Source organism: Mytilus galloprovincialis, chromosome 7, assembly GCF_965363235.1.
Source record: "Mytilus galloprovincialis chromosome 7, xbMytGall1.hap1.1, whole genome shotgun sequence".
In the NCBI taxonomy this organism is placed as follows: domain Eukaryota; kingdom Metazoa; phylum Mollusca; class Bivalvia; order Mytilida; family Mytilidae; genus Mytilus; species Mytilus galloprovincialis.
In genome coordinates this window covers 11,771,372-11,795,643 of record NC_134844.1, presented here as the reverse complement: position 1 = coordinate 11,795,643, position 24,272 = coordinate 11,771,372, and the positions used below count along the sequence as shown (strand labels likewise).

At 31.1% G+C, this 24,272-nt stretch overlaps 1 protein-coding gene across 2 annotated transcripts in view; it reads left to right on the top strand.

Annotated features, from left to right (window-relative positions):
• The window catches only part of LOC143082314 (DNA-binding protein RFX6-like), a 74,817-nt gene that overhangs the window by 23,301 nt on the left and 27,244 nt on the right, over positions 1-24,272 (top strand). Inside the window, exons 1-2 of one of the 2 annotated variants that reach the window (XM_076257951.1) lie at positions 1,507-1,912; positions 10,280-10,457. In XM_076257951.1, the coding sequence (XP_076114066.1) occupies positions 1,738-1,912; positions 10,280-10,457 (353 nt within the window). In that variant the 5' untranslated portion in view covers positions 1,507-1,737. Of the gene's footprint in view, positions 1-1,506; positions 1,913-10,279; positions 10,458-24,272 lie in introns of those variants that run through there. The other variant, XM_076257953.1, reaches the window with a different exon arrangement.

The window sequence follows — 24,272 nt, the reverse complement described above, 5'->3', positions numbered from 1 at the left end:
AAATGTAATGCAGAATGTTGTCTTTTCTAAAGTTGACTTTAAAGTTGATAAACTGATGATTTGAAGTGGAAACAGCTAGAAGTTAAATATCAGGTATCATCAATTAATTTGAAAAGTCTTTTGAGGACCACCTCCGGATGCGGGATGTTCTCACTGCGTTGAGGACCCGTTGCTGGCCTTCGGCTGTTGTCTGCTCTTTGGTCGGGTTGTTGTCTCTTTGCCATATTCCCCATTGTCATTCGCAATTTTATTTTCAAGATCTTGGACAATAATATGTCAGCTAAAAGTAATTCTCTTGTATCTTGGAACAAAATAGATTCAACTCCACACTTTGTGTGCTTGGCAAGAAGAAATAAACAGTTCGGTCAAGTACACATTTGAGTAAAACCAGGAGGCATGAACTTCTGTTCAGTTAGAAACACTATTATTCGAGCATGCACAGCAAATAATGTTTCCGGACAAACACGCTTTTTGTTAAAATTATCAGAACAAACAGAAAAAGCTTAACTAAATCATTAAAAAAAAAACAGGCATCGGCTATTTTTATATTAAACACATGTGGTGTCCTATACGAAAAAAATATATGAATATAAGAACCTTCTATCTACAAAAAGCAAAAGCAATTAATTTGCAATAACCTAATACCCTTAGTATGCAATGAGAACCCAAAACAAAAGAAATTCGCGCAAGCAGTTGTTCGAAATGCCCCAAATCTAAAATCAAAACGTCACTAGAGTCAGAAATAAAAACAGGTGTAGCAACAGAAAAACCAACAAACCGTGGAATAAACAGCAAAACAAAAATTCCGAAATCGTTTTTCGTATGACAATGCAGGGTCATCTTGATTTGCAGTATAACTGACAATATGCTGATCCTATCATTTGTGTTGTGTGTCCTTGTTTCACTCGTGAATGACACACGCATACTTAAATGTACAATATGCAGAGTTTTCGATTCTACATTAAAAGTTACTGACGGTTTCTTAGGTACACTGCAAAGTTTATGAATAGATGTTTATAGTGCATTTTTTTATTTGGATAAAGATGTGCGATTGGTGTTAATGAACCTTGTTTCAATAATACATGATCATCTCAAAGTATTTTCATTTTAAATATATTTGTTATAACTATGTTAATACAGTAGATGGTCCCATATGTTAGTTTTAATATAAATACTTCCATGAGCGGAATTGAAATAAGAATTATGTAAACTTTATATTCCTAACAGTTTTTACCTTTACCGTAAATAAAGATTTGATACCTGAATCGGATGTAAAACTTATCAATCTTTGGGGCGGGATTTGAATTTTGATAAGACTGTAGCAGTTATTGCAAAACCTCTTATCTTTTTTTCATATCGGTCATAACAGTTTAAACCACGTGACTCCCTAAAATCAATATTACCTTAATCAGTTCTTCAATTTGATTTATTTTCTGATACTGTTTATGAAGCCACTTTTCCAGGTAAAAAATGGACTATGACATTAAGTTATTTTCTGACTTCAGCAGAATAGATTGAAAATAATACTATATACAGATTGAAAATAATACTATATACAGCTGTGGAATAGTTTGTACCGTGTATTTGTGTAACCGTTTTATTCTTTATCAGCAGCATTGTTTCTTTACGTTGTTTTGTTGACATTGGTATTTTTCTGGACAACATGTAACATTTTTAAGTGAAAAAGTGGGATTTTATTGAAATATCTTTTTCTGTATACCCTTGTTCACATTACCGATGTTGGATCTAGCAGCAGAAACTATGCCCACCCCCGCAAAGCGCGTGTGCAGAGAAACTAATGATGAAGCGGAATTAACATCCATAGAAGTGACTGCTGAGAACGGATCCTTGTCGCATAACAACAATAATGATGATAAAAGTCGAAAAATTATAAAAAATGGCCTGAAGTCGGGTAAGACCTACTATTTCTACAGTTGTAAACATTAAACCACTTAACTGTTCATAATACTTGAGTTTTTTGCAAGGTAATTGTTTGCATAATAATCATTCAGTAATGTTCATAGTTTACTCTATGTCATATTTTGTTTACAAACATCTTATAATGATGATTAAGCCATTATTTCCTGGTGTTCGATATATATGGTTGTACGTTCCTAAATATCCAAAATATTGGAGAAAGTCTAATACCGCCGTAACTACCTCCCTGCGTGCTAACGGAGGCAGTCAGACCTCATACCAAAGGACTTTAAGTATTCACTTCAAATAACAACTTATGATTGTACCTTTAAGTATATTTATTTTCTCGTCTTTTCACACTTACAACATTATTTTTCTACATGTTTATTACTGGGATTTATAGCAGGGTAGATATTGAAATATTTTATTATTGGCTTTTAAAGAAGATATTTCTTTTTAAATAACTGCATTAAAATTGTTAAAGTAGAATTTGGTACAATAAATTTAACACTAAGTGGGGTTATAATAGTTATATAAACATTTAACTTCTTCTTTTATTGCATGAGAAAAAATATGACCATGTCAAAATTATGTAATTCTACATTTTTTATGAAATGTTTGAATATTTTCAAATAATAAGTCATTTCTACTTTTCTATTGTTAGGGACTTGAGGGTCATCAAAATGTCCTAAGTATTAATATTTCATTATTTCGTCTTATATATTTCTGCTTTTTTATTCATCTGTTTATTTCATTCTTTTTGTTTATTATACTAAAACTTTAATTCCTGTTAAAAATGCAATTGTTTATTTCATATTAAAAGTTTACTTTTACATTTTACGTCCGACTGTTTCGTACCTTCGAATATGCCTAAAAATCTTATTTTCAAGATGAAATATATTACTTTAGACTTGCCAATAATCATTTTCTGCTTAGTCTATCTTGTATTTATTTTCTGGCTAATTAAATGATTTGGTCCCCTTACACTTAAATTTTTCTCACGATATTTTTAAAACTGATCATAATTTTAAAGTTTTTCTATCAATATCTTGGGTTCGTGCTGGAAATTTGCTCCTTAAATCTTGACCCAAAATCACATTTTATCATTTAAATCGATAAGAGACAATATAATGAAATGTAAACCTTTATTAAAAAACAAAACACAACAGTGGATTTTCTCTTATCCAAACATCCGCATAAAAATTGACAAATTTTGAAAAATGTGTAAATTTACTTAGACTAATTTTACTGTCATAAGAAAATATAAAACTTGTGGTAGTTCACAGCAGGCTACACACACGTATTGTGTCATATTTGTTCTAATCAAAGTACTTGAATGTATTATCTGTTAAACCAAAGCTTGACATCCATCTTGAGAATTAGATTTGGTATGTTTGCTTGTTATGTGCAATCACGTATCTTTTTCTGTCATCATTTTCCCCGACTTTAGATTATAGACATCGGCCATTTACAGGCAGGTATTGAGACTTTCTCTGTAAGATCCATTTTTCCGACATTAGGGACAATATGTAATAGACATTAGTCATTTACTTACAGGTTTGGAGAGTTTCTTTTTAAAAATCGGAGAATTTTATTTTAATAGTGAAACTGAACTAATTGAACAAATACTGTTTAAAAATCGTTGTGGGTATAGTTGATTTTTTAAATCTGTATGGGAAACTTTTTGTGTGTGTGTGCATTTAAGGTCAACTTTAAACCTTCCGTGTTATATGCTTTATTCGTATTTATGCATTTATGTACCTTTATGAGGACTGTTTAGTGCTGAAAAATTGGTCAGTGAAAGTGATATGATTTAAATAGAATAGTCAAATGCAGTCCAAATTCAATCATGTTTAACTTCTCCCAATAATTGTAATTACAATGAAATAGAACATAGAAATATTTATTCGAATTGAAAGTCTATGTTTTCCAAAATTTTCCAATCGTAGTTCCAAAATAAATCTGCGGTGCCTAATTCCTTGTTCCAAATTTGTATTTCAAACTATACGGGTTTGTTTTACTTATGTATTCTTTTATGGATATAAAAGGATTGTCAGTGCATGTACACAGTGGCTTTCATATTTCCTAAAATAAATGTAAATCCTTTTATCATGCTGAAATATTATGCTTGGTATGATTGACATTGTATTGTGAATCGTGTAACAGTTCAACACAGAGGTGTGGGAAACAGTGGCTGAACTTTACTTTGATTCATATCCAGAAGTGGGATATTTAGACAAACATATAGAATTATGAAAATATTATTTGGAAAGGTTTTTAACATCTGTGGTTTCTAGCGAAATTTACAATGTTTTTAAGATTTGACTTCCTTTTTAATCTTGAAATATTATAAACAAGACAGAAAACAACATGAAAATCTAGGAAAACAACTGAAGTTTAGGTTTTTACAAATATTAATTCAACTTTAATCTTTCTATGGGAATTCATGTGTCGCAATTTACTGTGATATGGCACGTGCACATAGAAGAACCTAAATGTCCATAGATATAATAATTGTATTTTATATACCCTTTCAAAATCTTATAAATATTTTTGTTTAATTGTTCTAGAACTAAAAAGACAATGGCTTAGGGTTGACATTTTTATTACTTGAATAAGAATTTCACTTTATCTGTAAGTCTTCATTTAATTTAAATAACTTATAAGATAAAGACAATGTTTTGATAGTAATTATAATAATAATGCATTTTACACATTTATATATCAAACGTAATAAATAATATCTACGGTATTAATTACAATTAAAACAGAATGACCTTTTTATTTGTGCCGCCTTCATGTGACTTGATAGTCTTATTTATATGGCTTCATTTTCTGAGTAATTCGGCTTCCGAGTTACCAACAAACAACTGATATTGCAAAAGACCGAATACAACAATGACAAAGGTTATTTTTAAAATATACTTCATCAGTTACATTTAGGGTCGGGTATTTTTTAAAATTAATGATACAATCTATTTTTTGGTAAGTCATCTCTTACGTCAATGCAAACAAATTAAAATAAAGAAAAATACAATTAAATGAACGCAAAACGGTATCAATTATTAATTAAGGTCATGCGCAAACTTCAATATTAATTTTACGATTTTTATAGAATTAAATTTTTGTTAATTCGAAGTAACGGTTTTAAGCTTCTAGAAGAAGCTAGATAACGGTTTAGTTTGTTGTAGACAGTATAAACGTTGTCGTCTATCTGTCACTTGCCATTATTATCTTTTATCTTCTGTTTTAACGTATATATTTCATGTCAGGGATACTTTTTTACTAAACAAGGTTTAAAGATGGGATTAAAATGATAAACAAATAGGTCAATGTGATTATGTTTAAGAGTATTAATTAGTAGCAGTGAGCATAGCAAAAAAATAATTACACGGAGAAAAAAGTGCAATATTGTAAAAGCCCAACATATATTTTGCAACCAGAATCTACATTTTTTCTTAATTCCACGTTGTTTAAATCGCTTACAGATGGAAATATAAATGTATTAAATATTATTTATAAGTAAAAGACAACTTCAAATCTGCCTGTCTGAAGCCTGAAGTTTCGTAGACTTGTCTGCCAAAATTGTATTGTTCATTGCAATAAGCGTAAATACGGCTGTTAGTTTTCTTGTATTAATTTTTCGACACATTGTAATTATATTACTTTTATAGTTACTATACGGTATACGTGTTTTGTTCATTGTTGAAGGCCAAACGGTTTTAACTGTTCTTTCTTCAAAAGTTCTCCCATTATCATAACAACTACCGTGATCTCCTTGATTTTGTTTCGAAAGTTTCGGCAAATTTTAATTTGAAATGCGTCGATGATAATTAGACAAAACCGAATAAAAGTGACAATCATATCATAGTTCTCTCTTTCTTTTGTTTTAAAAACAAACAACAACAACAACAACAAAACAGGAAAAAAGATGGGTACGATCATGATCATCTATGTGTAAGCGAGAGTCCAGAAGACTAACGAACAAAATCAATCATCGAATGACCTGTCGCAAGTTGTAGATTATACTCTAAATCTAAATAGTCCTCAGTGTGTGGGTCTCTGTTTTTTTTGGTATTGAACCCGACCCGCTGTTTCAGATTTATCGGAGTCACTTCGATATTGTACTAGTCTCTAACCCAAAATATAGTTGTATTTTTTTTTTTAAAAGACGTCTAAAATAATGGTATCACTGCTTGCTTTCTTCTTAATCGAGTGAAAATGACAAAAAAAGGACGAACGGAATTTCTACTGAATAGTAAAAATACAAATGTATATATTTGCATTATATTTTTTTTATTTTAAGTGAATGTAAATAAAGTTAACAATATACTCGAACGGAGGTATCAATTAAACCTTGATATCATAATATCACGAAGAAAAAGAGAGAGTGAAAAGTTTAATTAATGCACTAAATTTTTTCAATCCAACAATTAATTATGCATTTGTGAAGAGTTGCTGTAAGTAGTTAGAGACAGGAAAGCTAATACTTTACAATTTTAATATTTATTTTGCTATTCAGTAAATCATTGGTTAAATAAGGGACCCTTGATATAAAATCATTATGGACCCCACAGAAACATGACTTGCAGATATAATTAATTTACATAAGTCATAATTTTAAAATTTAAATTAATTTAAATTATTTGCGTTTAATTTTTGTACAATAGATATGTTTGTATTATATTGAAAATGAGTATGAAATTGATATTCATTAAGAGCCTATTCGAAGTGCGTATTTTGGTACAACAACTGTCATAATCTGGAACACTTCAGTTTAGTATAAAAACGGTCAATTAAACATTAATTCGCACAGAGATTTTTCGCTTGGTTGATTTTATTTTGAATCTTCGTTTCATTGTAAAGGAAAGCAATATTTTCCATGTGCAAGTCATAATAACATTAACGGTACTATTTTTCTTCACAAGATGCGCATGCCGGCAAATAAGTGGTTAAATCCAAAACTTATTTTCAGGACTATAAACCAAAAGGGACCACAAATATAGCCAAAGCCGGGCAAGTAATGACAGCTTTTCATGATGAAGAGATCTGTATTAAAAATAAATTAAAAAAAGTTAACAGCAATTTTTTTTTAATTATAGTTGCACAATATCCGAATTTTCATGCCAGTACTGAAGTACATAAATTATTATAGGTGCCATGTTTCTAGTTTTATTCTTAAAGAATGGGTACTAGGTTCATTATTTAGCATGTCTCGTCTTCAGAGTATAAAATTGGTGAATTTCCCCGATGTTAAGTTGGATTCATGTTATGTATCATATATAAGTGACTATAGTTTATCCTTTATTATATAGACCTATTGGCTTCTTCTCCAAATATAACTCAGAAATTGACATCAAAATTTATAATTTCAAGTAAAAATATGTTTTTTTTTTCAGAAATGAACTAAACTGAGGTGTTTTTCTCTCTTAGGCGAAACATCATTAACTGGGTTTTAGCACATGCTGAAATTGATATTAACTCCATTTTGGACAGTGCCCTTTTTTACCCTTATCCGTTCTCTGTCATCCCGTCCATTTAAAATAAGGCATCATTCTTGTAGATATTTAGAAACCAGTCGTTGAGCATGCTGGCATGCAGTTGCATAACGATGTGGAGTTTGCTATAAACTGTTTTTATTGATGGAAATCTTAAGTTTGACTGTCCCTCTGGTATATCTCGCCCCTCTTTTGTGATTTTCCTATTATCTCGAGTTTTTAACATATGTTTTCTGTCTTTCTTTTTAATATGATGAGATTGAAGCACAATGTTATACAATTTCATAATAATTATAATCTTCTGGAGAAGATTTTTCGTCTTTCATTTTACTTTACTGACAAGAAACACAATGTAAAACGATTATATTTTCTATTCACATTTTGGAAGATAATTTTTTTCCTGATTTTGAGCATAACATATTGCAAAGACACTTGCCTATTGTTGGAACTGTATGTTGGCATCTAGATATGATGTCGCCTCCTGTCAATACTAGGAATACATACTAAAAGAATCATAAAAATACGGAGTGTCTATTCGCCCGGCTAGCCGGACGAATAGTTAAAAATCTCTATTCGTCCGGCCATCCGTCTGCGGATGCGCAAACCTTCAATATCAATAAAAGTGTCATATGACGCGGAAAGTGTCTCAGATGAGGTGTCGGATAACAAACGCGCGTATATATGCAATGGACGAAGGCTTGGGAATCGGAGATCGTGATTTATATATTTAAAGATGTCATAAAGAAAACAAGAGAGAATGTGATTGCTTTAAACAATTTTCTATAGAAGTGATTTCAGAACAATAGTGTATGCATGTTAACAGTGAGGAATAAGCCTGAAATCAAAGTGAAATTGATGATTTACCTCCATTGACCTTATGGAGGCAAAACGCATTCGGAAAAAATACTATATCAAACTTGCTTGGCTGCATTATTTTTAAGTTATACTACAACAGAGATCTATGAACATGAAATGATATGTCTGGTCCTTGGACTGGGAATATGACACCAAGTTTGGGGTATCCCCCCTTTTTCCTGTTGTATCTATTGATACTTTATTTTCTAAAAAAAATCTATCGAAAAGACAATCCTACTTTTGGGAACAGGTTACACGTGCCTACCCTTTTCTCTTATTTCCTTTGAATTGAAAATCGCCGAACATTTTAATGCACTAATCATTTGGGGACCTTACTTTAAACAAACTTCACAGAAACAATAAATTCAGGATCTTTTGGAATCATAGATGTCTAATGAAGCCAATAATCATTGGCCCGACTTTTTACCTTACAGGAAATTCATAGGTAGAACACAAAAGAGAGAATCATCCCCTCCCTACAAATCCCCAAATTCCTTTAGAATAAAAAAAACCCCACCTGAATCAAATGTATAGATATATATTAGAATGAATTCTTTTTCATAAAACGATGTCAAACAATAAATTTCATAACTATACATGCTTTGTTTATCTCCTTCAAAACACGATGTTATATCTTCATCATTATATTTTAGGCCAGACAAATAGCGAAAACCATAGAAATGCTATTTGTCCGGCTTGCCGGATGAATAGACATTTTTGACTATTTGTAAGGCGGACGAATAGCCACTGACTAAATAATGTATTATTATTTTTATAGCCTAGTAAAGCGGCATTAGCTGTCTCATTAATAAAAAAGACCAGAATAACTTTAATTCGGTACGATTGAATGGAATAAAAGACAATAGGCAATATTTCAAGATGAAATGACAATTTTTTCACTCGACTAAGACTTTTGAGTAAGAAGCATCTTTACAGTAAACAACTATACACCATTTTATGAATAAAATGTTTGTGTCTAATCCTCGTCCACTTTCTTACAACACCATCATCATCTTCAAAGAGGCGAGTTTACTCCTTATTTAATCCAAGAATTCACCACTATCAATTTAAATTGGACCACATTAAACATTTCATAAGCTGTTTGTTAGATTTTTCAATGGCCATGTTTAATCTTTATGGAGATAGTAATCTCTGTTATCTTGGCGGGAATGTGTAAACTGCAGTCGTCTGCTGCGGTTACGTCAATCGGAAGACATGCTTTTCGTTAAGTATGGACAAAACAATGGAACAATAGTTTTCATAAAAGACATAAGTAGTTCCATCTTTTTCACATGTTAATAAAAGCGAATAAGTTGATGAACTCAATTGACGCAACAGCATTGATAAATTTATCAGCGGACTATATAGTTTTCCGCAATAGCAAATATACTCGCTAATATAATTAGCCAGGAGCCTTTATACCAGAATTCCACTTATCCTGTACTTCTATACGAATAAGCATAAATCTGAAAAGTCACAAAAAAATCGAGTCACCAAGTTTGACAGAGAAAGACGATACTTTGGCTACGAAAAATGAAACATAGTTGTGGTCATCTGTGGAACAGAATTCTTATTTAAATAAACCACGTCATGACGTTTATATCACTTTTATCAAATTAAGGAATTCAACCTTCCTACTCAGAATTATTTGTTCAGTGTTAGTTTTGGTATATAAAAAGATTAGCTTTTCGATGAACCTAATGCCACTGTATGAAATACAGCAGGATATGCTTACCCTTTCGAAGCAACTGAGACCACACCAAGTTTTTGCATAATTTTTAGTTTTCTATGTTGTGTTTTGTGTACTATTGTTTGTTTGTTTTTCACTTTTTCAGCCATGACGTTGTCAGTTTATTTTCTATTTGTCATTTTGAATATCCCTTTAGTATGTTTCGCCTCTCTATTGGTATAGTTTACGTCCAGGCCATTATTAGATAAAACCTTTTAAAATGTATACATATATATGATATACATGTACATGTAATATTTGTTGGATCACCTTTTTATAGAACCAGAAACGGATGAAAATAGTCCAGGTTTTACAGATGAAGACAGTGTTTTGGACGATGAAGATAAAAGTGAAGCGATGAATATAAATGGCGAAGGGGGTAATTCTCAGCCACAGAAAAAGACTGTTGCACAAATTATGCGTGATAAAAAGAAACAGACTCAGTTAACTTTACAATGGTGAGTACATTGTGTTAAGTGGTATTTGGTGCATGGTCTGTCTTTGGTGCATTAATTCCTATTTTTCCCTAGTAATAGACAGGGATATTTTTATCACTTGACGTCCGTCGTCTGTCATCTGCATATCAAACATTTTATATTTTTGTGCAGATATTATGTAGCCAATTTGAATTCACATATTTTTATAATAATTAATATTTGGTTTTGAAAGGGGAACTATATCCATATATTACCAATACCATTGTCCTCTTCTGGTTTTACCTTGATACTGTGACCTTGATACTGTGACCTTGATATTGTGACTTTGATACTCTGACCTTGATACTGTATGCTCGAATCTTAAGGAGCCAAATAAAAAATATTGTGAGTTTAAAAGCCGAAAGGGTAAAGTTGTAGCAGGCAAAATTCTTTGTAAAAATGAATTTGAATAACCATACCGACAAACAATTTGAAAATGCATAGAAATATACTACATCTGCATGTATATAAAAAAAAACATAAATCAAAGTTAAAAAAGAAAAAAAGTAATAATTTTGAATCTTTCCCTTTAAATTGGAAGTTGTCAAGTAAACTGCTACAACCAATATTCAGTGTTTTGCAAAATATATATGGCAAACAAATGAAGATCTGAGTTTTGAATGTTATTATTTTTACAAACATCGATCTGATTTTTAAATGTAATATTTGAATACTTTAACAAGATTTCTTACTAGAAAATGTTTTCCAAAAAAAAAACCACCCTAGATATTATTCTAAATTGAGAATATGATAAAGTCAATCAAGATGTCGTCAATGTTTGAAGCACATATCAGACACCAAGACAATTTGGAGCGTCTAGGATGAAAGTTTTAGTAAATATATATATTTGTAGTCGTACATCTATTTGGCTGAATTTGTCGTTGGTTTTAAGCAGTAGCTTGGTATTTCAACACATCTATTGGAAAAATCTAATGGTACTTCTAACACAAGATCTTCCTACTGTGAATTACTTATTTTAACCTTACATACTTTGATTTAAAAGCTTTAAAAATTCCTTCGATTTCTTAGTTATCCTTTTCTTGTTCAATTATCATCAAAAATTCAAATATTGATTACAGTTCCATCTTACGGGTTAAAAGATATGCACTCTTATGAGGAAACGAGTACTTGTTGTCCAAACAGTGTCAATTTTCGAAATGCTTCACCTTAACAAGGCTTCAGATTGAAATATTAAATATTTTCTCGATAATGCCAATAACACTGAAGTGAGATGTTTATATTTTTGATATTGGTCGTGTTTGACGTTTTCTCTGGAAAAATGTTCACCAAAGTATAGAAAGTCAATACAAAAGTTGATTAGATAAAATAGTGCGATGACTCTTGGCGAAATAATTGGCCCTCTACAACGTACACGAACTGCAATACTAGAGTATATTACGCGACGGGGAAGAATAAATTACAATGCAAAATGCATGTTAAGTTGACCTTTCACCAGTTTTCAAATACAAAAATGCAAATTACATCGATATGCCTTTTAAGGAAGTTCGCTGCTCAGTTTCAAAATAAATAGCTTTCCATAACACTAGTATTTATGTTATTGCTTCCTGTCCCAAAGTCCAAACGCCATTTTTTTGACTTACTAAAAGTTGCGATATTTTTGTAATTATCGTCCTTGGTATTATGGTATTGAGACGATTCCATAAGTCAACATTATATTAATTGTTCCTGATCTATTTATTTAATGTCTACACATTAAAGATGATGAAACCATTTTGATATTGACGAAAGTAAGAAAAACACTGAAAAATTCTAAAAATATTTAAAAATATGGCCTACCACATCTATAGTAACTTTTGAAATGACTCATTTTCAAAATAAATTTTTTTTATTTTGTCGTTAAGGGGGTTTGGCAGATTTTAAAAGAAGATATTAATAAGTGTTATGTTCGACTTATCTTTGGGTGTAGTACACTTTTATGAAAACACTAATATTCATATATTAGTTTTGCTTTGATAATTTACCAAAGATATTGTATAAACAGTAAGAAGAATTTTGTAGCACGGGGTTATTTTATTATTCAATCACATCTAATCTATAACTATGACTCAACTCTGAGGTATATCACTTGACCCCCATGAATTTGGTTTTAGTTGCAATGCGAATTTTGAAAGTTTGTTTAAGTACAAGTAACCGAATCAAAGTTTAGCAAATTCACATTGAAAACAAGATATACATCAAACAAAATCACACAAGTAAAAAAGGTATACGCAATTCTTAAGGGAATATATAAATTAAAATAAGAAGAATAATGTTTGTATCTATGATTGCAAATGAGACAACTCTTCACAGGAGACCAAAATGACACACACATTAACATATATAGGTCACTTTTCAGCCTTCAACTGATCTAGCATTGTATTCCTATGTTATGCATGTTACACATCGCAGGTTTTAGGGGAGGACCGAGAGCTAAAACGTTTAATATATTCTCCATGTACCAGCTCCAAGTCAGGAGCCTAAACCATATTTGTTTCGTTTATTTTTATTCAAATAAATCACGACGCTGGTTTTCTTTTTTGATTTGTTAACAATTTTGTCATTTCTGGGTCTGAAATAGTAACTTTACGATTAGGGTTTTGCTCATTGTTGAAGGTTATATTGCCCTTTAGTCGTTTGCATCCCGGTCTTCCCTTGAATTTTGGTCAACATGTTAAACATGATCCCCTTATTTTTGATATCGATATTGTGTCATGTACAAAAAGACGCATTTTAACAAATTATGTGCATTTAGTATGTTATATGTAATTTGATTGTCAAACAGACAGCACGTGGCCAAACAAATATTACACCTAAACAATAGATATTAAATCTTGACAGACCAGAACATAGATTCGTCAATTGCCATTATGCATTTGAATCTACCCTCTTCAACAGAATATGCACATGAACAAAGGTGTGTTATCAGGGAAATACGTACCTATTATACATATCACCAAATCTTATTTATTTTCGAGTACCTATCAATGTACCAGCCATTTTGAATAAGCTCAGCAGGTCACAAATGCATGTTAAGAATTTGCATTTATCATAGTTGTTGGGTCAAAAGGTGATTAAAACAAGTTGATTTCGAGTGTTTATTGAAATTCTACAATCATAATGTCTTCTTGTAGTCTCTGTGTGTTAGATTTCGTGCCTGTACCCGTATATTACACCTGGTGTTCTCATATAAAATACATATTTAATAATTCTTATGAAATAGTTTGTTGTGAGGTCATCACATGAGATTGTGTGATTAAGATGTCTTAAGACTAGAGATTATGGCAGAATATTATTGAATGAATTCGTTTCATTGGTCTTTCTGATTGTGGAGAAAAGAAGAGTTTGTTGTGATACACATTATACATCTCAGAAGACCTATATATTATCAGTAACATTAAAATCAGCCTTGAGGCATATATTCTAACCACGACTGTTTGTTTTCCAAGTGTTCGATGTATTTGAGCCTTTGATTTTGCCATTTGACAAGGGACGTTCCGATTTGAATTTTCCTTGGAGTTCGCTATTTTTTTTATTTGACTTTTGAACAGACTTATGCCGATAGAGGGCAGTATTTGTGAACACTGATTTAAATAGCATGAGTATTTTATTTTATTCATACAAAACATGGAGAGTTGTCTCGTTGGCACTCATACCACATCTTCTTATTTATAAAGCAAAGTCAGTAATATACGCCGTGTCTTCTTCAGAATATCTATATAATCTTCCTTATGCACTTCCCCTTATTTTGTAAACATATCCTTAAGCGGTGACTGATTAAGTCAATAAAAAAGTTGCAAATTACAAAATTTAGTCCATAACTTTCTTCTCCTTATAACGAAATCAATTTCCATTTCCTTTTATCTAACTTACTTGTAAAAAAGAGATAAAGAACTACAATAAAAATGTCAGAAAGAGGAAATGGCATTAGGCGTTATCGGACGACATTATCAAGTTATCTCCCTTACTTGTAACAATTTGATAACGGCATGGCGACACATCATCTCGAATAAAACGTAAATACTAATAATGTTGAAAGTTTCGAATGCAAAATTTATAAGTCATTCTACATAGTTATTGAACTGTTTTGATCAAATGAATAGAAACACAAAGAAAAAAGATATTGTCCACTAACAGAAGCGAAGATGACATACTAGTAGAAGAAAGTGAAAATAATTGATTGAAGAAATTGTGATACCATACAAATAAAGATTTTGAAAAAAAACTGCGATACCATAACCAAAAGAAGTACAAGCAACAGTAAGAAAATGTCTTCTCTGAAAACTAAAGATTCCGTGTGTCAAAAATAAACCGAGGAGAAATTCAGTCGTTCCAGTTTCAAGTAAACGTATGATCGAACAGATGTACACAAGAACAATGGAAAAGAAAAAAAATATCTGTCCCTTTTTCGAAAAATTTGAAAATTGAGTAAAACAATTAATTTACATAAAAAATATTAATTTAGAAACTATACTGAAAAAGAGCTCACATTAATACAGCAATTAGGAAACAACCCATTTACTTCTTAGCACTTCTGCTTTAAAAAGTTCTTACGTTGGAGGTAACATCAAACTGGGACTTCCCACAAATATGGGAAATTATAAATATTTGTGAAATGATTTGTAAGAAGATTTGTAAGGTTATTGACGAGAAATACAGAGTGTCTGTTGTAGTTTTACAGCGTTATCTGATAAGTTAATGGCGACAGAAGATGTCCACAGTAATGTAAACAGACAGACCAGCAGTAGCCACTTCTGACCATTGTTTATAGAATCTTTATGTCTAACACAATCAACATTCTTTTCTCAGATACACAATATCTGGATTAGACTAGAAATACTAAGTTGATTTTTTAGTATGCCATAAATTCTCTTCACATTCGTTCTTTATTCTGGCTTCTTTCTTATATTTTTTATTCGAGCGTCAAGGATAAGTCTTATATATATAAACGCGCGTTTGGCGTTCATACTCAGTTAAGTCCTATGACGAGTTTATGTATATGTCCTTCATGTTCAGCAAACCAAAAACACAACAACACCAACAACAGTCTATCAATGACAATGATACCTTATTCACACAATATTTAATTGTCATGACACTTTTTGTCCGCACATTTTTTTTCCAAATTAGGTTTTATTTTCTTAAATCTTTTTACATTGTAAACATATAAATAGGTCGGTTTGATTTAACTTTGATCAAGAGTTAATGCCCATATTAATTATCGAACGTTTGATTAGGCGATTCTTGACAAACAGGATAGGACTATCAAATGAGACCAGAGATCTGTAATTCCCTTGAAGACCACATCAATCTTGTTTTTGAAGCCTGTTTGCCACAGTTGATTCAGATAAGCTAATCTTGTCTTTCTCGTCGTATGTGATATTCACTTATGTATCTTCGTCTTCTGTTTATTACATAATATAAATTATATTGTCTTTGTAAATGATTTATACCATTGGATTACGCAGTCTTCTTAAACATTTTATTTTGTTATAATTCATAAATGCTGTAATACATGACCTTGGTAAGAGGACAATAGCCTGACTTTTGTACTGAAGTATAAAGTCACTGATTTACAGCTGTTGTTTTAGTGCACAGTATACCTACTTGAGACGGAACAACATATGCATGTATAATTTCAACAGTGTATGACTCATTTTGAAATATTTTTTTTTGTATAAAATCGGATCTTTTCTGATGAAAAATTGATATTTGATGAAATACAAATAATCTGTTAGTTTGTAAAATAATGCAACTTGTATCTTTTTTATTCAGATTGTAAATCACTTTTGTAAATGATATTTGTTTAAAGATGGTTAAAAATCTTGTATATATAGACACGTTATAAAGTGTAAATATACAGAGGCATCACACATAAACCCAGATCTGAACAAAACTATTTCAATGAATATACGGATATTTACACGTGTATTACAACAAAATAAAGTTATTATTTGGTGAAAAAAGCGACACACATTTTTGTGGCAAGGTATTTTGGCTTGTACTGGTTTTAAATATACCAGTCATTATTATTTGAATTGATTTCACCCAAAATAGCAGAAAGAGCTTACAAGCTAGACAGTGCAATAGAAATCCTATGAAGAAAACTAAAGCAATGAAAACGTATGAGATCCAGTAATAAGTCTAATCTAAAACTCGTTTCATATTAAGCTTATTTCTTAACAACTATTATAAATAAATTAAGACAAAAAAGCTTAATAATATAAAAAAAAAAGTACCAGTTTTGTTTGAATTTATGTAATAATCGTTGTCTAGTATGATCTTCAACTTCGTACTCCATTTGACTTTTTTTACTTTTTTTTATTCGAGCGTCACTGACGAGTCTTTTGTAAAGGAAACGGGCGTCTGGCTTTCAAAATTGTGATGCTGCTATCTTTGATGAGTTTATTTAGTATACTCAGAAGTCTAGATATTGTGTCGAAACCTTAAAGTTACTTGAGTGTTAAACAGCTGCATTCATAACGGTTTCATATGTTTGTTATAATAACGACTGGCACCAATGCAGTTTTAATGCCAGCAGTTAAAACAATATAATTTAAAATTTAATAACCTCTTAAGTGGATAAGTACCTTTGGTAAGTACGTCATGCAATCACGACAACCTTGAAATATAAATATTGCTTTGTTTTATATAATAAAATTATGGAAAAACATAAGAAATATTGGTCTCTTTTTTAAAAAGAAGCCTTATGTTTCTTTTTTAGTTTTATGGATAAAAGGAAGAGTTTGTTCGTAGCGGGTGATATTTGTTTAAGTAATCACATACATAAATCTGTCATAAATGTTTACCAAGAATCTGCCAACAATATGCTGTATGCCCGTGTTATCAACTTAATTTGATTAGCTTCAGTGAGAAAACGAAAGTTGATTGGTTAGGATGGAATAGATTAAACTACCGTGCAAAACTAAATACAACTCTTTCCTTATATGACGCATCTCAAGTGGAACTCTTCAATGTTTTTACCTTCGTCTTGTCAACGCAAGAGATAACGAGATATTACGAGATTTGTTGGAATAAGAATGTAGTAGAAATGTGATAGCTTATCATTATTTAAACGTCTGTTTTCATCAATTTCTTCAAATGTTTATTAGATATATTAATATTAAAATTCTATGTCGTTTTGAAGAGGCTTTTAAATATTTGATAATCAGATAAGAAAAGTATCAAATTTGCAAAAATTCTATGATAAAACAATGATAACAAACTTGATAATAACGACCTTGAAACCTCACAAGAAGGTCATCGTGGAGTAAATAAATACAGTTTTGTAAGAATCTGGTGTTTGCATATTTAAAACATGCCAAAAAAAATATATGGTTGAATCAGTTTTCTTTCTAATGGAAATTAATCATTGGTTTGTTTTATGAATGAAAGAGGGAAAAACGTTGATAAAGCAACACAAAACAACGAAAGTAAGCATAATCTGTTTGTTTCCTTTAGTGAAGTGTTTTGTTGCAAACCTGTTGATCAAAAAGAACACATTGAAATAGTTAATGCTTTTGGATTTACATCCTTTTAATTTGCAGTCTTTTCTAAAAAAAAAATACACTTCGTACTGACGCGTGCTTCCATGACTGCAACTATGATTAAATTCAAAACGAATATTCCCACGAATAATGTATCACAAAAAATGTACGTCCAAAACAACATAAACCAAGGATCACATAAATTTGTTTTTATAAAGACAAAGGAAGGAAGGAAATACTCATTGACGGAATAACTTTTGTCTCGAATGTTTGCATTGAGGCTTTGAACATTCTACTAAAATATAATCTTTTGACATTAAAATGTAAAATTGGTATACAAGATCATAACAACAATCCTAAGATTTTAATCCATGTTCATCACATGGCTTTTGTGTTAAATGCCCTTATTTCTAAGGAGCTTACTTGTAAAAATACAAACGTACTGACATCGCTGCATCCCTAGGCCCGACGTGTTCCTATATCAAAGTCACGCCTCAGACGAGATCTCAATGTAAATAAAGTGTCACTCATATTTAAGTGGAAGGATTCAGCCTATACCTCTGTCTTTGAAAATGGCTACAAAGTTACCTTTAGCTTTTATGGTATAATTCTTTTGGATTTTCACCATTAAAACATGTCAAGATTTTAAAACAAGGTCTTTTATTCTTGTTTGTATAAGTAGAGTAAAGGATAATGGTAATATAAATACAAAGTGCATACAGATTTTTATTTACAAATCTGCTCTTTAGAATGACTTTGCTAAACTATGTCCAAATTCTTGATATTGTCGATATGATGAATGATTGAATATCTCTATCAGATAAAAAAAGACTTTATAATTTAAACTGTTGACGCACTTTTTCTTCCTTTGCTAAGGTGATACTTTTCCACAACAATTAACATTTTTGGAGATTCATTTAGAATCAACAAAGACTTTATTACAAGTGTGAAAAATATTTCAAGATTAACGTAATACATTGAACCGTTCCCATGCCAATGGTTATATAGCAACATGCACCAAAATCTTAAAATAAAAATTGGTCCCATTTTCCCCTCATTATACGAGGGTAGTAAAGGGGGCCATGAACACGGAAACACGTGAAATAAAAATCGCAAAAACGTTGCACCGAAAATAAAAATCGGAAAAAACGAAGCACGAGAAATAAAATCGTAAATATTAATGGAAAAAAGTAAAATAATTTATTAATCAACCGTTCTTGGAGATCATCTAGTCATTATATAATGGACATGATGACCCTGCAGTCACATTTTAGCGTCCGCTAGTTGCATCTGATTTGAAAGAAAAATATAAAGCATAAGCATCTATACTATTAAACGAGAAGACCTCATTTTGGGTGTCGCTTCTCTTCTTTCCACAATAAATTAATCAACACGCCTCTGTTTCCTATAGGTACAGTGCATAGTCGCATTTGTCATCCATTTATATGATTATTCAGATTGAGTTATTTTGGGAGAAAAACGAGAAAAAAGGCATCCGGATATTGTCCCGTCATTGGACGAAATTTTAAGTCAGATTAGACTTCCGGTTTGCGTTTTTCTGTATACTTTGAACATACATATACTACGAATAAAGTGTATTTTAATTCTATCTGCTATCATTTTCAAGTTTACTATCCACGGCGGTCACAGAGTTTATTAAATGGAGAGGGTCTGTATACTACATGTATATCAATTGACCACCATGGATCGATTAGTAAACTTGGAATTGAAAGTAAATACACTTTATTTATATAGCAATGAATGTTCATAATATACAGATAAGCTATTCATGTGAACTTTTGATACCTTTTCTGAAATTCTCCAGTCATTAAATCTTTTACAAAATTCATTTATTACAACAACAAAAAAAGATGTGGTATGATTGCCATGTTGAGACAACTCTCCACAAGAGACCAAAATGACACAGAAATTAATAACTATAGGTCACCGAACGGCCTTCAACAACGAGCAAAGCCCATACCGAATACTCAGCTTTTAAAGGCCCCAAAATGACGATGTAAAACAATTCAAACGAGAAAACTAGCGGACATATTTATGTACAAAAAATGAACGAAAAACAAATATGTAACACATAAACAGAGACATATAATACTTTTATATGTCTCTGACATAAACAAACGACAACCACTAAATTACAGGTTCCTTACTTGAATGTTCATAACATACTAAATGTATGTTCATATTGAAATTGATAGAAAACCAAAAATTGGGAATTTTGGAAATGAAGAAGGAGGGATAAAAAAAAATTTCCTGTCCCCAATAACCTATGACTTATGATACATTTGCTGAAATTCTCCAGTCATGCATTCAATATTTTACAAAATTCTTCCAACAACACTTTACATACTTTAAACTCCGGTCTGAATGCCCGCGATTTCGCGGGTGTGTTCTAGTAAAAGATTTATTTAAAGTCGGTTATACACATAACAAAACAAGCTCTGTAGAGCTTTTACCGCCATATTATTCATTATAGTTAATTTGATAGCAATTTAAATATTCGGGGAACACATAATTTAATACAATCCCCGGATTGACTTTGAATTTAGTCCCAGTTTACTTTTTAATCATATGTGGGACAAGCACGAGTAATTAAGAGTACCAAAACGAAACACGGAAAATAAATAAAGGAGAACACGAGTCACGCACGTCGAACCAAACACGAGAAAACGAGAAATGAAACGTCAAAACACGAAAACACGTGAAATAAAAAGGCAGAGAGCGTTGCACGAAAATAACCCTTTACCACCCTCTTATACATTGTATATAATCTTAAATAATACAACACCATAATTAGAACATATAATTATCATGACTTTTAATGTCTATCTGGAATATTTCTGACATACATTTATTCTGAAAATTTCAAGCTCAATATGAAAACATGATTTTGAAGGGAAGAATGCTCTTCACAACGACATATAAAAAGAGAGTAAGAGCCATTAATTACATCGTCTATTACTAGATTCAACACGAACAGGAAAATTACATAATCTTGTCATTCGTGTCTACAATTAGACCTCTTCCTTTTATTCAATCTGATTAATCGATCTAATAAGTGTGCGCACATCGATTTTTATTCAGTGTTATTCTTTAAAAAATACTTGAAAGAATCTGTTGCTGATCTGTGAATTTCATAGACTATAGACATTACCTACTGAATGATATACCTGTCTTGTCAGGTGTTAATATAACCCACTGAATGTTGTGCGTGTTCAGTTTGGTGTAGTCTATATTCAGTGTACATGTCTAGTCATGTTTAGACATTAGCTTCTGAGTTCCAAGCTATTAGGTGCAGATGCCTTATATATCTAGTTGGATATACTTATTGTCTGTGATTATTTCTGTTATATTATTTCGTTATTTTCTGTGGTTTATTGGCTGTGGTTATTTCCTGTTATTTTCTGTGTTGTTTTTTTGTCTGACATTATTTCCTATTAAGGTCTGTGATTGTCTCCTGTTATTTCCTGTTACACATTGTCTGGTTATTTCCTACTATCATCTGGTAATTTGCATTGGTTACTTATATTATTTTTTTCTTCATCTATTCCCAGTTATAGTCTGTTATTTTCTGATGATGTCTGTTGTTATTTCCTTTTAATGTCTGTGGTTATTCCCGGTTATTTTCTACGGTTGTTCCCAGTTATTGTCTGGTTATTTCCGGTTATTTTCTGTGGTATTTTCCTGTAATGGTCTGTGGTAAATTCTTGTTATTGTCTGTGGTTTATCTAGTATTTGTTTTGAGTTATTTCTTGTTATGATATGTGGTTATTTGCGTTAACTGTAAATGGTTATTCCAAGTTATTGTCTGTGGTCATTGTTTGTGGTTTTATCATTAGAAAGTCTGTGGTTTATTTCCTTTAACTGTCTGTAGTTATTCTCAGTTATTTTCTGTTTTTCCATGTTATTGTATCAGTGCGGTCATTTCACTTATATTGTCTTGTTATTTCTTGTGGTTATTTCAAGTTGTTGTCTGTGGTTATTTCAAGTTGTTGTCTTTCGTTATTTCCTGTTATTGTCTTTCTTATTTGTTATTTGCTGTTTTTGTATATTGTTATTTGCTGTTATTATCTGTGGTTCTTCCTGTATTACATGTTGTTATTTCCTGTTGTTTATTTCAAGTTATTTTTTGTTCATATTCTGTTATTATGGTTGTGTTATGTAATTGTTTGTGGTTACATCAAGTTATTTTCTGTTCATATTCTGTTATTATGGTTGTGTTATGTAATTGTTTGTGGTTACATCAAGTTATTTTCTGTTCATATTCTGTTATTATGGTTGTGTTATGTAATTGTTTGTGGTTACATCAAGTTATTTTCTGTTCATATTCTGTTATTATGGTTGTGTTATGTAATTGTTTGTGGTTACATCAAGTTATTTTTTGTTCATATTCTGTTATTATGGTTGTGTTATGTAATTGTTTGTGGTTACATCAAGTTATTTTCTGTTCATATTCTGTTATTATGGTTGTGTTATGTTATTGTTTGTAGTTACATCAAGTTATTTTTTGTTCATATTCTGTTATTATGGTTGTGTTATGTAATTGTTTGTGGTTACATGAAGTTATTTTTTGTTCATATTCTGTTATTATGGTTGTGTTATGTAATTGTTTGTGGTTACATCAAGTTATTTTCTGTTCATATTCTGTTATTATGGTTGTGTTATGTAATTGTTTGTGGTTACATCAAGTTATTTTTTGTTCATATTCTGTTATTATGGTTGTGTTATGTAATTGTTTGTGGTTACATCAAGTTATTTTTTGTTCATATTCTGTTATTATGGTTGTGTTATGTAATTGTTTGTGGTTACATCAAGTTATTTTCTTTGGTTACTTCAAACCAATGTTTGACGACTCATAAATAGACCGAATAAAGTACTGCACTGGTGGTAGTTAAACTTAAAGGAACAGAAAATAAAACATAAATCACATGAAGTTTCAGATTAGCTGCAAACCAAATCACACAAAGGTGCTAATTCTGCACGAGTGGAGTATTTGACATAACTTTATACATTGTCACATAAATTCTTTCTTATCTTTCCTCCAATCGTTTGACTAGATCATGCAAAGTCCGCTACAAATACACTATTCCTTTGAAAAGTTTAACAAAAAGATGGCAAATGACACGGGAACATGCTATAATCATAATTAACGAAGGTATATTCGTACATGTTACATGTGTGTTGATAATAGATAGTGCATATGGTGTACACAAATATGCTATCTTACTGATTTATACAACATATAATCAATATACAAAAGAAATATTACATAAAAGATGATATTGCACAAAATAAAGTAACGTGATTTAAAGTTTTACCATTTGATTCAGACTCACAGTAGGGTATAACCATGATTTGACCTACTAACCAACGTATGTAGGTTTTTTCGAATCCTAAAAAAACTATGTCATACCAAATAAAAGTTGAAATGTAACAAAAGAATGGTAAAGGCTACTGTCTTTACTGAGCCACCAAACATAAACTTTCGCCCTTTTCTGAAGGCCCGCGTTTGGCGTTTCAGACGAAGAAAACTCTGTGTTGTTCCATATAGCCTTGGTTTGAGTCAAGTGTGTGTAGGGACTTCATTTAATGATCCAAAATGCTATTTCTCATCTTTTCCTTTAATGAATAAAAATAAAATCATATCGACAGAAATGTTACCTAAATATGATCACAACGGTAAATCTGTATTTCATGTATCGTCCACATAAAATAGTGCACAACAACAGCTTCAATGATATGTACTATTTCTTGGAGAGCAAATAAAAACTTCCACATTTTATTAGGAATAACATCCACGGAAAACATGTAATGTTGACCTTGAAATAATTGCGCGAATTCATTGTCTACAAAAACCGGAGACAACTATGTGTAATAACATGTATTGGCATCTAAACAAACAACAATGTAATCCCAATGCAACTTTGAAGACAGTCATTTTATGCAACTATCCCTTCCTATTCAAACACAAGTGTTATGCTAAGTGAATGGTAATCCCGGACGACTTAAAGACTCATTTAATTGTAATTCACACATTAGGACTTGACTTGAGAAGTATTTATAGCCAACTACTATCATTGACTATAAACTTTAACAAAACATAGAAACGAAACATTTGGATTTCCTCGAAACTATGGAATGACCACAGTTTGTTCCTTAGCAAAGATGTCGATGGTGTGAAGTGTTTGTCAATTGAAACAAATTTACAATGTAGTTTGTAAACATATAAATATTTGATATCAATATGACAATAAATGAATGAATGAATTAACGAAGAACTGAATAGTTCATAAAT